Source organism: Strongylocentrotus purpuratus, unplaced genomic scaffold, assembly GCF_000002235.5.
Source record: "Strongylocentrotus purpuratus isolate Spur 01 unplaced genomic scaffold, Spur_5.0 spur5_scaffold_7, whole genome shotgun sequence".
Taxonomy (NCBI): domain Eukaryota; kingdom Metazoa; phylum Echinodermata; class Echinoidea; order Camarodonta; family Strongylocentrotidae; genus Strongylocentrotus; species Strongylocentrotus purpuratus.
This window is the reverse complement of record NW_022145613.1, coordinates 31,102,365-31,120,371: the sequence shown is the minus strand read 5'-3', so window position 1 is coordinate 31,120,371 and position 18,007 is coordinate 31,102,365. Positions and strand designations below refer to the sequence as shown.

Below are 18,007 nucleotides of genomic sequence, written 5' to 3'. Positions count from 1 at the left end.
AATGGCGGGAATTTTTTTTCTTCACGTATTCGGCCACCAACGGGTTGATCTTGGCTGGTCACGATTACCTCCATGCAACATGTCTTATTTTATTCTTCTGACTATATTTTCCTTTTCTCCCCTCTTTCCATCAACACGGGTCCACAGTTCGCTTATATTTCTTAATTATTCTTATAGTTATAATCGACAGTCGAGGGGCAGTTGCGAGATCACCGAGGGGGGGGGGGGGGGGGGGGGGGCCGGGCCATGGTTTTTACCGTGAAGCGAAAAAGAAGCAGTCAAAATTTGTTCTGTATACCATATCCTTCGTTAACTCAGAAATTAATTTCAATTTAATTTCAAGGACAGATGAAATATTGTACCGTAACGTAATTCTCACCGATCGCTCTTTCGAAATTTCTTTCGTTTAGTGTGCATGTATAACATGGTGTGCCGGCTAGGCGCCCATGTATTTAAATTGGCCATATAAGAACTAGATCTCTATGAAATTGGCGTAATTATAGTCCAGTAGACGGTACCATAATCATGTTCATGACCTGGAAAAGTTAAAAATTAAAGTTAAAAATGACTACCTATGTATTCTGTCTTGTCAGACAGAAATCCTCAAGGCCATGAGGCAATTGCCTGATTAATATTCTAATTACGTTAAAGGGATAGTTGAGTTCTGTTGCAGAGGGCGCTACACAAAATATTTTTTGTGAGATAATGAAAAACTGAGTGTCAGATTTGAAAGAACATAATGTTTAAATGACAAAATCATCTTTGTTTGATCAAAATCGGTTCAGAGACGGCTGAAAAATAACGATTTCTAATACTTGTGTACCACCACAAATATTAGATATTTTGAAAAATTTGAAAAAACCGTCGAAAAAAAAAGAAATAACGCCTTTTACGTCGTATTTCAGCCAACGTCGATGTTGGCTTTTTTGTTGGCAGTTTCGTGTTGCTTATATTACCCACAATTATAGCTGGCTCATGTATTGTTATTTTTAATTAAATAATTAATTAACGGTCACCGTGTTTTTCTTTTAAGTCGAGCTGATCGTATTGACTAGAGTTCACACATTTTGGGGTCTAAAATTACCTTTTTGCGCTCAGAAAACAGAACTCAACTATCCCTTTAATAATGCTAGTAAGGTTAATTATTTTTCGTTCAACGTGATTAACCTCTGAGATAAATATTGGTTGTCATTAAATAAAATTACATTAAAATTGTTTTTCCAATTTTGTCTAGATAAAACTAAACCTATATCAATAAAATCAAATATGCAAATTTACTAATTATGTTAACTAGGCTAATTTTACTACATCTACAAGGAATATCTTCTCATAAATTAATGTGTTGTCTTTAAAAAGTGATTTAAATGCTGCATTGCACCATTTTCAGGCTGTTTAGATAATGAGAATGAAGTCCATATATTGTACATATTATAGTTAGCTCATTATGCTAATTATGCTTTTTAAGACAATTGCATTACTTTAAAAAAAAAGAACCGGTGTCATAATGAATTCCTCGTCATAAAAACCCTTAAAAAGTGGTATTATCCATGTTTTGTAGGCTCCCCAGATTAAAGATTAGCAACATATTACATATTGCACATAGGCTAATTATGATTATGCTAATAAGACTTATAAAGAAAATTGCCCAAGGTTGCCATCATAATGAATTCCTCGTCATAAAAACCCTTAAAAAGTGGTATTATCCATGTTTTGTAGGCTTCCCGGATTAAAGATTAGCAACATATTACATATTGCACATAGACTAATTATGATTATGCTAATAAGGCTTATAAAGAAAATTGCCCAAGGTTGCCATCATAATGAATAGTGCCTACGGTCGTACAATGGTAGCTGCGACCATGAAAATCTCAGAATATGTAGTTGTAATATACAATTTCCAAACGAGAATAGCTAATCGGTCAAGAAACATAGTTTTATAGCTTAATTAATATCTTGACCTTGAGAGGGAGCTTATCAACATAAAGAGTTTATCATTTACAATTTTATAACTTTAGACTCGATTTCAACCGCGATAACGATTACTGAATATTGTAGGATAGCATATCCTTCCAATATGTTCATTTGAACCAAATTCATGACCCCATACCAAAACTTTGTATTACCTTTAACAACTTTTCCGGGTCTGAAAAACTTCTACCGGACTATATATCAATTAAGTCCGGCAAGATAACTTGGGCTATATAGCTCCGTTCTAATCCAAACCAATCCGATCCGACCCAAAAGGTATTTGATATATACCGGTAGCGTTTTCTTGCAGTAACAAAGAGCTGGATACATTGCTTCACATGTGTTGTGGACCACTTTCGATAACGAAAGGTTGATTCAATACAATATAATGTCCTCTATCAAAATGAAAGGGACTTCAATCGGATTCGGGAATTAAACCGGCCACCCCCCCCCCCTTCTCCTTGAAACCCATATAAATATAGCCTACCAAAAATGCCCCTAAAATTTGCGTAATTTTTCGGAAGTGTGTCCCCAACTTTTCTAAAAAAAAACTATTGGATCAACCCCAGCCTAGATTTACCTTCTTTTTTCCAAGTCGGTGCATGGCGTCATCGTAATGTCGATCGTGGCTCTTCTCCTGTATCGATCTCGAGATCGTTGTATCAGATGCAGGGAACTGTAGATACGACCACATCTCTGTGACCAAAGGATGAGTCACCACCAAATATCCTGAAATTACGTTGAAACAATATAATAATCATGATGACTAAATGTTCGCAATTCATTTATTTCCACATATAAGGCCTATGTATTTCTCTTTGTCTTTGTCTTTGTATTTCTCTGTCTCTCTCTGTCTCTCTGTCTCTCTTCCTCTCTCTCTCTCTCTCTCTCTCTCTCTTTCTCTTTCTCTCCTCATGAACATAACGTATGCAGTTTCATATGACTAAAACAAAAATATAACAAAGAGAATTATGTTGTGTTAACATTGACATAAAAGAAACATTCATGATCAAAACCAGACGCCAATTGATGTTGATCACAATAGGTCTTTGATTAGACAATGCGTTTTGAGTGTGGTGCTAGCTGTAATTATTTTTGTTCTTTAAATAATTTTCCCCCCTTTATACTTGGTTCTTTATTTACACGACAAATTTGACAATTCGATCATATACCCGCAAATAATAAACAAATAATCAGACATATCAAACGGCATATAATTATGAAGGCTAAACAACGACCATGACCACCACGGCCCAGGTCTTTGGGGCATAGGAATACGAAATTGACAACATTTGTATTTCACAAATGATATAAGATATACAATATTGTGATCATGTTCATTTTGTCACGCTGCCAACACTCTCAAAACAGTTATAAAAATAAAACCATTTCTATGTTGATTTCCCTAATTATCCGGGACTACGGTACATGCCTCTGTTCAGTCCTCCCCGCCCCCCCCCCCCCCCACCCCATGGTCCACTTAGTGTGTACTTACCCACGGATCCCGCCACGGATGCATATAACATAGTCCATAGTGAGAACAAAATCATTATTAAGCCCTTATCAGAAATTATCCACAATTAATAGGCCTGGTATAATATAGACGACAACAGCCTCAGTTGATATACTGGAGTCTCTTCGAGCACATTAATATAAGCCTATACGTCGGCGGATTCAATGTGTACAATAAACTAGCGGATGTGGTGTGGCTATACTTTAGCCCTAGCTAGGCACTATATTGAGCTATCACCTGAAAATAGTAGAAGGGAAAGTTGAAGGGTGTATTTCGAAATATTCAGTAGCTGGGGATTCCCACCCATGTTTGCATAAGAAGGTTATATTTCCGTCAGTAGGATTGTCTTGCGTGTGAAGTGTGACGTCATCAAAAAATATTTTGTTGTTGTTGTTGTTGTTGAATTTCTCATTTTTTTCTTGATGTTCCGAGAGAACATCAAAAACAATGTCCAATTGCCGAAAGCCAATTGAATATATTAAGTATTGGCTGAGATATGACCATCTAATAAAGAGATTTCCTATAGGAACTCAGTGTTATTGCTCTGGTTCATAATGTTATGAACCAGGGCATTATTTGTGATGCTCTTTCGGAAAATGAAGACAAAAGTGAGAAATTCCAAAAACAAATGTTTTATGATGATGTCACAGCTTCTGGACTGACCCGGTAGATCGAAGGCTCCCGGTGAGGGGGGGGGGGGGGGTCACTCTCATACACAACTGCTATCCACCCGTGTTCATCATTCTCTGAAATGGATCCTAATAATGGCGGGTCGCCCGTGTTCCGAAATGGACCCTAATTCCTAAGGCGTATGTATCGCAAATTTAAAGCCTATCTGTACTATAGTTTGGCCAGGACTCAGGAGGAATTAGACCTCCCTACGTGGTCACTGGCAGGTGGTTATCTCATCAAATCAGCCATCAATTAAAATAAGAAAAAGGGACCATGAGCAGGGATCAACGGGTACCTCTCAGACCAAAATAAAATGCCACGCATGCCTTCAAAAAAAAAATTCCCCTAAGTTAGCCTTAATATCAATCGGTTCAGTATTTATTTCTTCTACACTTTGTTAATTTCCTTTTTTCCGAATTATCAAGAAATGTCTTTTTAAATAATTGAATTTTTATCATCATAATATTTACTCAAGTACATTAGCATTATTTTTTCATGAAAGCTCAATAAATGCGGATACACGTACACTGATGTAAGTTAATGGCAAAAGTCTGAATAAAGACCAGTTAAAAGGAAGCGAGTAAATAGTAAATGGGATTTGTAAATGAGGGGCTGAACCATTTAATCATGCCTCATCAAGTACCACGTAAGCGAAAGGAAAAGGAAAAATGGCCGGAAAAATTACCAGACGATGGCCAAAAGACGTCCAAATCAAACCAAAATGTTGGCTTCTGGGGTGAAGACTCGGTGGGTATTGTTTGATATTGAGCATCGCATCGTAACAAAACCCGTCTGTACGTTAATACACAGTCCCACACGTAATTATTTATGCCGTAAACGTAATTGTGTAAACATAGTAATCAGTGCATGTAAATTTACTATTCGGGCATGGCTTTGACTTTGACTGGAATGAAGGCTGAGGAGTGAGGATGATGGTGGTGGTGGTGAGGATGATAATTAATAAGGAGTATGATGAGATTATAATGATTATCTTGGCCTTGGGGTATGCATTTGATATATGCGTGTTCCCTGCACACCTTTTCAGCACAAGTGGAAAACACTCCGTCCCTCGGATAGGACGTTAAATGGAGGCCCCGTGTAGAGAAGAGTCACTACCTTGCACCTTAAGAACCCACAGCACTATTCGTATAAGAGTAGGGGGAAACCTCAGTGTAGTGGTCCACCTGCACACACCCCCAGTATAGTACGATAATACTCTGTAAAGATAGGCACATTCATGGGGCACTAGAGGGCGCTTTGCGCGCATACGAAAATCTGAATGGCCTTGCTGCGGTGGGTCGGCAATAATCAGCCCAAAACTTGGATATGGGAGGGTGGAAGGATATATCTTTTTTATAATGTTATCTGGTCTTACCCTTAACCATCCTATGTTTAATATATGTAGAAATAACATGCGAGTACGATAAGAGAAACATCGGGCCCATTACTGATGCAACTTTTAAAATATTAGCCTAGAAATGACCACCAAACGGAAAAAATTGACATTTTTTCCCGACAAATCTTCATAAAATCTGATTTATAAACAAGTCACATCTAGGTACACTAATACAAATACGATTTTCTGAAAATTCAGGTATTATTTTTTAAGTTTCTTTCAAGTATATTTCTGCGCATTGCAGCGCCAATGTTCTTCACTGCTTCAAAATCACCCTTGAAATTTTTTTTTTGCAACAAATTTGTTACGAGGTCCGCGAGTGTTCCCCGTTCCTTGCGTGTTGAAAGTTTGGTAATACATAGTTTACATTGACTCGCGCACGAAAAAATGGTCGAAAACAAAATGTCAAATGAAGAAATAAACAAGCTTTTGTATAGTTATAAGAGTTCTACCGAGGTTTCTTTGTCGATTTAATTTATTATATAGTCTCAATTAGAATTCAGAATTATCTCACTGAAAAGTTAAGAAACCGACGATGTTCTCGATCGTAGTTATTTTCATTTTGCCAGCAGCCGATCTAGCGTTGTTTGGGCAAAAAGCTAGGCCGCTGCCTTCCCATCGCAAACCTTTCCGAGTCCCGCTAAAATGGCGCGCTGCGGAGCTCCGAAGCTGCGTTGGTATCGCTGCAAACTTTCAGCCGGCTAGCTCCCCAAGACGGACCATTCGCGGTATGGCGAGATTGTGTGTGTGAGGTACGATTTTGGATTCGAGAACACACGTAATGCAACCGTGCGCGTCATATTCAGCTGTCGAATGTCTACGACCAATTTTACATGTACGATTTTTAGTACAGATACTTGGTCAGTTTTCTTCTTATATCTTTGGTTTTACAACATTTAAAAATATAATTTCTTCAAATTTGCCCCTAACTCGGTTCAGACTAATTGTGTGATGTGTTTTCAAGTAAAATTTTTGAATATATTTTTTTGCATGAATTTGCCTAGTAAAGAGGTCTGTACTCAAAAGGAAGAAGAAGAAGAAGTCCGGTGTGTAAAGTCAATACGAGTCGATCTTTTTTCTTTTGTTATACAAGCCTTTTCAGCACCCCCCCCCCCCCCTTTTTCAGCATAAGTCCGGTGTGTAAAGTGAATACGGGCAGATCTTTTTCTTTGTTACGAGGGAGAGATTTTGGGAATACGCATGCGGTCCCTCCGTTCCCATGGTGTGCGGGGGCAGGGCCTCAACCACCACACATAGCTGCATTACTATCCTGGCTGTGTATAAAAAGCTGTTTTATTGATTCTCAACATTTCAAACACCACTGAACAAAACTCAACTGATTTTACTCAAAATTGGTACTTTAGTGACAATTGATGACATCTAAATAGCAGTAAAATACAATTTTTTCAACTTACTGATGTTAAAAAGAATAATTAAAAATTTCAAATTGTAAGTGTAGTTAGTACAAGTAGTGTCAAATTGTTGATCAGCCACATCAGTTCTATTGTGTGCAGTCTATGCAATAGTGTGTGGTGTGTGTATTTGTATATTATACCTGCCTCTCAGCAAGTATGCAGTGCTAGAGGTCAATACGCATTAGCATTGACTCTATGCTTTGCTGGAGTGTCAACCACTGAAGGTCTACCGTTTACTAGACCTAGTATGAATCCATGACATGAGCCTGAGCTGAGGTCTAACTAAGCTAGTTAGTTAGATCTAGACTAAAAATTTCTGTCTCTTTCGTTCGTTAGCCTCTTATTTTGGTAGGGTCGGCTCCTCTCTTTAGAGACAGACCATAGGGTCTCATGTGCAAACGTGGCCATTTATGCCCGCAAAACTTCGCCCAAAGTCCTCAATTTTAGCGGATTCATATCCGATCCAATGCATTTATTTTTGAAAATTAGGCCTCGGCTAAGTTCCACTTACCACATTGACTGTTTGATGTGTTTCAGGGTCTTTTTCCGGATTTTCTTCGTCTAAATTGAGCTCCGTGTTGGAATTCTTGCAGCTAGCCCTTTTTAAAACTGTTTAAGTACTGTCAATGAATGACGTCATCTCCCTTCATGCATATTAATGTTGTTATATTTTGCAAAATCTAAATGTATGCACGCATGTCATGGTTTTTCTATTGACAGGAAAATACCTCTAGGGTAAGTAAACCCAGGAATGACCCATCTGGCGAAAAAAGGTCGCTTCTCAGAGGCTGTTTCTGCCGTTGTCTACATTCTTTGAAGTGGGTGGTATTCTTGCTGGTTCTACCCGCCATCCTTAACCATGCGTCTCTCTATAAGGAAGCAGAGTATCTGAAACCCCAAGGTGAGGAAAGATGAGGGGCAAGGGGAGATAGGGGAGGATGAGGAGGGAGGAGGAGGAGGAGGAGGAGGAGGAGGAGGAGGAGGAGGAGGGGGGGGAGGAGGAGGAGGAGGAGGAGGAGGAGGAGGAGGGGAGGAGGAGGAGGAGGAGGTGGAGGAGGAGGAGGAGGAGGAGGAGGAGGAGGAGGAGGAGGGGAAGGAGGTGGAGGAAGAGGATGGAAGATAAAGGAGGGAGGAAGAGGAGGAGGGAGATTGGAAGGAGGAGAAGGAGATAGGAGGGGGAAGAAAAGGAGGAGGAGGAAGAGGAATAAAGAAAAGGAAAGAGGAGGAAGAAAGTAAGAAGGAACAGGAGGAGGAGGAGATTAAAAAACAGGAAGAAGAGGACAGAAATGTAAGAATAAGAGTATGAAACAAGGGTAAAGTATGACGGGGCAGAACAGGCACAGAGCATGAGAGTTTAACCAACTACAATGTATATTTGTTTTAAAGTGAGTGAAAGAGCAGGGGAAGACATGGAGGATGGGCCTAGATGAGGAGGAGAACTCAGGAGATGAAAGAAGACAGAAGTGTGAGAGCTGGAGTAATAAGCCAGATTACAAGTGAAAACAAGTGTGAAGGGAGAGGAAGAGTTAAGAAGAGAAGTAGGGGAGGAGGAAAAGGAAGGGGTCTAGTAGGAGAAATAAAGTTTTGAAAAGAACACAGAAGTGTCAGAGTTGGATTAAGAAGAAGGTGAACAGGAAGGGAGCAGCGAGAGAGACTTCAGTTTTGGCAACTACGTCAGCAAGGAGAATGGAAAAAAATGAAGGTTGGAAGAGGGGAGGGATTAAGTATTAAGAGATTTCTCAGCTATTCAAGGTCACAATAATATTCATAATTTTGCAGTTTTTAGAGAAAACTGTCTATTATTCAATTATTGATGAAATGGCTTGTTGATAGTGATTCTGCAGATTTTGTGACTTGAGAAACAAAATTTTATGTAGGTGTGGATGCACTTGTCAATGATGTCTGTAATAAACATTTCTAATTTCTTTGATCTCTTAACATACTCTGTATTTCTAGGTGAACTGTTATCTGTAGGTTTAGAAGATCACAAGATGTTTATCAGGTGTTCAGGGGAAGGAGAACCCACAGGTATGAGCAAACATAATTAAAATGGTAATATATTTTAATGGGCTTCTTTTTTATCAAAGATTTCTTCACTATGACTTTCATGCATTATACAAAATAACCAAACAGACGCTTTGTCTGTCTACTGCTCTCTCTTTCTCTCTCTCTCTCTCTCTCTCTCTGTACTTCTCTTTACTTCTGTTTCTCTCTGTTTCTCTCTCTCTCTCTCTTTCTCTCTCTCTCTCTCTTTTCACTCTCTTTACCCAGGTCTAGTCACTGGGTACCTGCTAGAACATATCATTTGAAGTTTCCAAGCATTATCCACCACATACAAAATAACCATGTTAAGTAGTACTTACTACATTTGTATTAAATTACAAAAGCTGTTTCTTTTTAACTGATCAAACAGTGGCAGTGTTCATATATTATGATGATTTATAAATTATTGATTGATGTTTTTGTTTGTTTGTTTGTTTGTTTTTTTTATATAGTAATTTTAGATGCTCCAACTGGTATGTCATCAGATGTTTGGTGCCTGGTCCAGCCAAGAATTGCAAAGTTTACTAGAGTAAGTGAATAAATCCTGTCAGATAGTGCAAATATCTACATGAGGAGAAAGAAAAAAGTACCCTGTATATGAGGAACTGCACCAGCTTGATTTTATCCTCATGAAGAAAGATTTCTACCTAGGTGGTTGAGAGACATACTTACATCACTGAAAGTTGCTTGTGATATGAAATTCATTTCATGGTGCCTCGCATAGTTCTAAGCGGGAATAAACTCTTTGGAGCTCCATGATCTATGTCACAACTATCTCTCTCAATATGCTATGCCTTATAATGTCTTTCAACATTCATGTGACTTTTAGGCAGGATTGTATAACAAACTAAGCAATTTTGTGAGCTCAATCCTCATGCAGCCTTCTTGCGAGAATATTTTTTTCCGTTGACTCTTTTTGAATAAAATTTACTGAACTTTGATAACCATACAGATGGCAGATAGCTCGGGTTTCAGGTTTGGTTACTGTTCAGAGAGTATTTAATATTCACCAATAACATTTCTCTGTCTAAAGAAAGTCCCCTGCCCATAGAATGTGCAGCAATACAGCGTCCACAAAAATTATTTTTAGTACATGGTCGCCGACAACCTATAGAACATTAGTATTAAATTTAACATGCTTTTCACTTAGATGTCTGTGAATTTGTGCTTATGATGGTTTGGTGAAAAGACTCCCAAGTGTTTAAAGGGGAAGTCCACCCTGAAATTAAGTTAGTTTTAATAGGAGTAGAAAAATGAGAGAAACAAGTCAGTGAAAGTTTGAGCAAATTCCGATTAAAAATAAGGAAGTTAGGATTTTTTAAGTTGTGATCAATCAAACACAAATTGGCAACTCTATGACGTATCATGCGAGCTCAACTTCCATTTGCTCAGTACTAAAAAAATCTAAAATTTTCATTTTCCCTCAAGAAAAATTTCAACCATACATGCACCCTAAATATAATAATTGCAAATATGTTTCTATACTCCCCCTGCAAGGAACAAATATATATTCCGTCATCAATAACGAAGAAACATGATTTTATGGAATATTATGCACAAAGCAAATGAAGGAGAGCTCGTACGATAAGTCACAGAGTTGCCAATTTGTATTTGATTGATCACAACTTCAATAATTCATAACTTTCTTATTTTCATTCAGAATTTGCTCAAACTTTCACTCACCTGATTTTCTTATTATTCTGCCTCTATCGAAACAAACTTATTTTGGGGGTGGACTTTCCCTTTAATACTGACAAAAAGCCTGTTCATTTAATATTTCCTGTATGATGATGATGATATGTGGATTTTTATCATTTCTCCTATTTTTCAGGTGTGTTCGTATGACAGGACTGGTCTTGGATTCAGCTCTTCTTATCCGTACCAGGTAGGTTTCCATCAATCCATTCCATCAGTCTAATTTTTCTTGTAGATACATATAGCAGCAGATGTACCAAGGAGAAATAATCTTCAATTAAGTTCAAAATGAATTTGTAAAGTATGACGACAGATTTTACACTGAAACCTATGAGAGTAACAATGTACCGGTATATGCTTTTGGGAAATGTTCAGAAAATACATGTTTACACCATAACCTTTTATTTCACCAAAGACAAACGCATCCCCCCCCCCATGAAATATCTTTGAAATTATGCACCGTTCAATGACTTTTAGTTAATAGACCCTCCACAACTTTTGTGCCACTTTCATTTGTCACCAAGGTACAGGTATTTTCGTTCTCTTAAGTTTAATGTACTTACCTTGTTAGACGCCTTGAACATCTCTTGGGATGAATATGTGCGCATTATAAATGTTGTTATTATTATTTTTATTATTATATCAAACTTACTGGTTGTGACAGAAAGATTTTCAGAAACATATTTTAACCCAGTCTTACCCGTGATATTTTACATACATGTCCACTTGATGAAGGGAATTTTCATGGGGTACATTATACTTGAAGCACTTTAATGGCAATTGTCCATCTCCATGTAATTGTTTTTATTGAAATGTTGTTCCTTAGTTTCCAAAACATGATGATGATGATGATGATGATACTCCAGGTCCTACATCCAGCAAAATGGCAAGCAGCATTACCAAAGGGCAAGAGAGTACAACAGAGAGGTAAAATAGAAAGAGAGAAAAGGAAGGAGGGAGGAAGGGAGGGGACAGAAGAGAGGGAAGAAAGAGAGAGAGAGATAGAGAGAGAGTGAAAAAGAATAGTAGAGAGATAAGTGAACAGACCACATGAAATATAGCGAAAGATGAAAGGGGGAGACTGAGAAAGACAGTGTAAAGAGAAGAGAGAGGGGAGCAAGGATGGGGAACAATACTATAAAGTAGGAAAAAATGCTTGTAATAACACAAGAGATTGAGATGTCAGATTTACACAAATGAACATCAATTGATCTTGGATATCAATGTTTAGATGTTTGTTTGAAGGTACAAATGTACTTTCTATTTTTCTCTTTACAATCTAACAGGAATTTTTTTAAAGTATATATATATATATATATATATATATATATATAAATTGCCTTCATGCATGAATTGAATATTCAACTATCTTTAATCAAAACTGACCCTAGAAATATTTTTTCTTATTACAGGATGGTGGATGATCTACACTCGTTACTTCACATCAACTATACCGACACCAAGCCTCCGTTTCTTCTTGTGGGGTCAGAATTAGGAGCTGCAAATGCCATGTTCTATGCACAGATGTTTGAAAAGTAAGACCACCTCTAGAAAGCTGGGATTCCTTTCACAAAATCATCCTCATTGAAGATTTACCAACATGCCATTGAAACACATGTATTATAATCAACACACGTTCCAATGGGATGTATGGGAACTTGTACTTACGGCAGTTTCGTGAAACAGGTCCATGATGAAGTCAAAGGATTCTTCTTCTTTTAAGATAAGACATTGACAATCCACTTGTAGATATTATGAGACCTATCTGGTCTTCACCTGTGAATTAAAAGTGATGGAAAAAATGAACCTTTTATGTAATATTGTTTTCAATATCAATAGGATGACCATAGTCATTTCTAAAGGCAGAGCAATTAAAACTAATGTGTAGTTTTAGATTTTAGTGCAAATATCCGAAAGGAAGTCAACATGATGAACTTAATGGCTATACATTCTACACAGACCTCCCTCCCTCCCCCCCCCCCCCCACCCCCCACGACAGCTCCCCACACAACAGTCTCAGTGCTTCACTTGGAGATAGCATGTGTGTGGTGGACACATAATCCTCTGAGGTTTTTTATGTGTGTAGCGCACATTGACATTCTTTGAATTTACATGCCGGGACAGGAATCAAAATTATTTATACCTCTCGTGCATTTAATATTCCACCTGAGGAGGAAAATTTTAGTTTAGCTTAGTATTGCAGGTCTCGTGCTGCTTTTGACCCAAAATCAAAGAAACATGACAACAAGTTTCAATCATAGTTTTTATCGTGGATCAAATAGATGATATTTCTTTCTTTTTTTCACCCCAGAAGTAAAAGTTTTAAAGTTAAAGTAAAAACTGAAAGATCATCCAAGCGATGAAGAATTTATTTAGTATTAGCATTTTTGTGAGACCAAATTGTTAGAAAACTTTGTGATGTTACTTTGGCCACCAGCACCAAATATCTCCAGGTACCGGTACTATTACTGATTTTCCATTTCTTCTTTCCCCCAAACAGAGAAGTTAGTGATATTGTCCTCATAGATCCTCTAGTGGAGGGCATCTTTGAGATAGACGAGGCAGTCTTGGAGCAATTCTGGTGAGTTTGGGTGTTCCAAAGAAGAAATTTTGGAGGGTACAATTTGTATGGTTAAGAAATGTTTCAGCAGTTAGTACTTAGAACATATTCAGCTTGATTGCATGTTTGTTATAATATTCAATCAGTTTTCCAATGGTTAGGTTAAAGGTAAAGACCAGAATTGGAAACGCCCCAATTTCAAAAAATGAAATGGAAGCTCTTATTACCGATCATGTGAAAGAATATGTTTTGACTAATACATGATACAATTTTTGCCAGGAAACCGCCTACTAATTGATATATTTGGTAAATTAGTTTATCTACATGGTCTGTGAAAGATAAACGCATGTGTCGTGCACGTGTGCGTATAGTCCCATATACATCTTTCTGTGTACAGTGCTTGTAACTTTACAAAGACTGGGCCAAATTTCTTATCATTTTGATGATTCCAGAACCTTGCAGTACACACCAATACTTATATGCTAGATGATCAACCTTTTCTGATCGATTCCACAACGTTTCTTTCACAATGCAATCGCATGACCATAACTGGTCTTTACCTTTAACTACGAGTAATGTGCTCTCTTGATATGAATGGGGGGGGGGGTGTTCCATAGATGTTGTGAATGTGACTGTATGCCTAGCTTTTTGAGGAACTGGAATAATAGTCTTACACTTTACATTGTCCCAGTGATGGAACAGAAAATATCTTAATTAATTAAGGCTCATTTTGATATGATGCTGCAAAACTGTAGTGTTTTGTTAATGATGTAAAGTGTAATGTACACATTTCTGTATCTTATAACACAACGCTCAATGAATATGTGCAACTCTCTTGTTGCGAGCAGTTGCCATTCATTTTTTACATGTAAACAAAAATATTTTTTTTTTTTTGCAGCAGCAGTTAACGGCCCACATATGAACAAGCCTTTACTGTGTATCTCAAGTTCTACTCTGATATTGTACATCCTAATTATTGGGTCGACCAAACCATCAAAACTGCAATTTGTGCTGTGTGCGAGACTCAACGACAACATCAACAAAACTTCAATGTTAGTGATTTTGTTCGTATGTACATGCAGGTATGGTCATCTGGTGCCCACTCTACAGTCTCTTCAGCTCTCGGCTGCTATTGGTCTAACAAGGCTTGGATTGATGTTTGGCCTGGTAGAACAGCCAATCAGAGGAGAGGTTATATCAGAAACAGTACAGGCTAGACAGGTAAGTTCCTTTAACATGTTGAGAGGGAACCAGCTATTCATTAATGATAAAATATAGTGATCATCTTTTTCATGTTTTGATTATTTCTATTAAAAAATAGAAGTTTTTATATAATAATAATCATACAGCATTTATTATGCGCCATCGATCTAGTAAACTATTCCAAACCCTTCATCGATCCTAGGGGTTTAAGAGGCCACTTAGTGTTAGATATGCCATCAGATTGCGTAATATCAGATTCAGGCTTGCCTGCACATAATGTATGCACATTCTCCTTTCCCTATGGAGCAATACGCATTCCAACCAGGTGCCATTTTTAAAGATGCTCAAAATGATGAGCAACCTACCAACCAGTACCAATTCAAAACCTGAGTAGGTAGAGAGTGGCAGATATAGATTAATGTTGTACCAAAGGATGCTAGTGCAGTGGCGGGAACTCGAACTACAAACCATGTGATCCACAGGTGTCATGGTCGAGTGGATATGTCACCTGACTGTGGATCACAAGGTCTGCGGTTCAAGTCCCGCCGCGGCACTAATGTCCTTTGGCAAGACATTGATCTACAATAGCCATTCTCCACCCAGGTGTTAAATGGGCACCCGGTAGCATGTGAAAGTTAATGTGGTTAGATGAGCAAGTGGGCGCTTGTAAAAATGATGCCTGGCTGGAATGATCCCCAGGGAGTGGAGAATGTGCATACATTGTGTGCAGATAAGCCTGAATCCGATAACTGGGTAATAATATGTATCTGTAAACTGCTTTGAGAGGGCCTGCAGTCCTGAAATGAGCTATATATGAACAAAATATTAATGATAACACCTCTACTATGATTGTTTTCTATTTTCTTCTTGTTGCAGAAATATTTAATGTGCTTGCCAAGACACATCAGAGCAGCTGTAGAGGAATATTTTTGGGCCAACAAAAGTTTATCACAGATAAAGTGAGTACCGAACATAAATTGAAACCCACATCACATGTGATAGAAACGTCCACAGTAGTCCCTATCTGATGTCCAGTTTCTTCTATAATGGTAATATGTTGTTGATATGTGCACATATTCTGCATGCCTTACAATCGTCACATATGTGTTCGGGCAGATTCTGATTTTGATTCTGGGATAGGCAAAATTTGCTGATAAGTATAGAACAGTGAGTGCTTCCAATGACATATATATACATACATACTGGTACATATCATGTCTGCCTTTCAGCAAATTTCGTTATTTGATACAGCATACGGTATGCAAATTATGTGATTATTTGGGTCAGCAAATTTTGATTGGAAAAAAAATGTACACTCTGCTATAAAGCACTGTCACAATATTCACACACTGATATCATCATTTTCCTTGCCTACATAAAGCTGACATTATCAGATTTATACAACATTCATCTCAAGTATGTCAATATGTCGAATAAGAAGGCCTGAGATAATGCTGGCTTGGGTCTGTAAAATAATTATATTGTAGAATAGGTATCCAATAGGTTTTAATGCTCTTCTTTATCCTTTCTGTATACCTTTAGAACTGCATACAAAGTTAAGCCTTTCCCACAGAATGTATCTGTGACTGTGATCACAGGCAATTATTACGATGAAGAACTACCAAGTCAGTTAAATAAGGTAAGTTGCTGATGCACACACGTTTTTCATTTGTTTTTCTAACAACTGTTGACATGTACCTTAGTTTATGGGCCGATAGATTGAAATGGTATTTCAAAATAATATCCTTTCTTGATCTTGCCATAATTTCTCTTCCTCGATTCACCTGTTCTTTCTGTTGTGTTGTTTCTGTTACACAAGGATCAATAAATATTCTGAAACTGAATCTGAATTCTTATTGTTTCCTCTCTTTTTTTTGTTTCCCATTTCATTTGAATCTCTATTTTCCCCTCCATCTAAACTTTCATTTTTTTTCTTGATTGTATTTGCTTGTGCTGTTTGCTTCTCTTTTTCCAACCTTTTTCTTTATACCTTCCTTTTTTTATTCTTTGCCTTCAATTTCTTCACTTTTATCTATACCTTCATTACTAATTAACAAAAGTGTGTAAATATAGTTGCATGCATATCCCCAGTATTGTTGGTTGAATGCAGGTACTAAAAGTGAATAATCAAAGCCCGATATTGTATTATCACCAGCATAGTGCTAGGGTTGCATTGTCATCTTAGTTTGGTGATCTGACATTTCCGCCACTGAGCAACAATTACTCTGGGCTTTAGTTCATAAAAACAAAACAGTTTGGTTAGGGTTGCAGTTGGGTTTTAGATTAGCTTTGGGTTAGGATTAGATATAGTGTTTGTTCCAGGGTTATAATAATAATAATATGTCTTGTTTACCCAGAGTAGCCTCATCAGTGTTAATACTGATACTGTCCTCCCTGTGGGCCCTGCTATCATATTATTATCCTGGCTTTTAAAGCTTATCTGCACTCGTTTGGCCAGGAGGGATTAGACCTCCCTGCATGGTCACTGACAGGTGGTCATCTCATCAAATCAGCTCTCAATTAACATAAGAAAATGGGGATCATGGGGGACCAACAGGCACCGCTTAGGCATTGTTTGCTATATAGAGGGCGCAAGTAGTTGCAGTCCTGCTTTAAGTATTAGGGTTAGTATAGAAAATTGACCACAGGGCAGTTATCCCTGAAGCACGTGTCATACAATGCAATTTTTCTTTTAACAAACTATTTCTTTTATCCGTCTCTTCCTAGGTTTGGGCAAAAGCCACTCAAAAGCTGGTCTCCTCCATACACCCGTCAGCCAAACACCTACTCATAAACGGAGCAGACCATCATATGTTATATCGCAATCCCAACGCAGTCGTAGAACCCATCAAGAAACTGGTCAAGCATTGGAGGCAACGACACAGTAAATCGTCCAAAGGAGGATGACCCTACCCCAAATAGTTAATTTGTTTTTTTTAATAGTTCCAGTAGTTAATGATTTTAATTAGTTTTACTGATTTTTGATAAAAAAATACAGAACTTGGATATACATGACTTGTACAATCTACATTGCTTCATATCCAGAGGTACCAGAAAAAAAAGAAGAAAAAAAATTGTTGGGGGGGGGGGGCACATGTCACTCCTCAAGTGCCCCTGTATCCTCCTAAAGGCCACACCACTGAGGGGAACTTACATTGTAGTGATAGATTTTTTTGAATTCATAGCTTTAGAAATTCAATAGTTTGGTTCAATTTTGGCTACTGGGGTATTCAAATAATATGTATACAGATGGGAGTTGTTGCTACCTTGTTTGGCGTTCAACAATAAGGGATAGAGCAACGTCGATCTGGCACTGCTCAGTGGCTGCCGGGCTCACGATCAATTGGGCAAAAAGAATTTCCGTTTCGGTTTAATAAAATTTGGAGTGGACTATTAGGCTATTATTATTATTATTACTATTATTATTATTCATCTTTCTCAAATAGATTTCTACAATTTTTGTATTATGTTATGATCATGTTTGTATAGGCAGCACAGGACATCTGTCACTCTATTTCAATTATTATCTTCTCATGTTGACC

General features: G+C 37.7%; 1 protein-coding gene across 1 annotated transcript; it reads left to right on the top strand.

Annotated features, from left to right (window-relative positions):
- The first annotated feature begins 4,724 nt into the window (after window positions 1-4,724).
- Window positions 4,725-17,801, top strand: LOC100889523. The gene is made up of 12 exons (XM_003723434.3): window positions 4,725-4,900; window positions 7,685-7,865; window positions 8,921-8,992; window positions 9,460-9,536; window positions 10,839-10,892; window positions 11,529-11,629; window positions 12,115-12,237; window positions 13,203-13,283; window positions 14,345-14,483; window positions 15,342-15,424; window positions 16,008-16,104; window positions 17,193-17,801. Exons 1-12 carry the CDS (start codon window positions 4,745-4,747, stop codon window positions 17,370-17,372), a joined length of 1,344 nt encoding a protein of 447 aa, XP_003723482.2. The 5' UTR covers window positions 4,725-4,744; the 3' UTR covers window positions 17,373-17,801.
- Window positions 17,802-18,007: the final 206 nt, after the last annotated feature.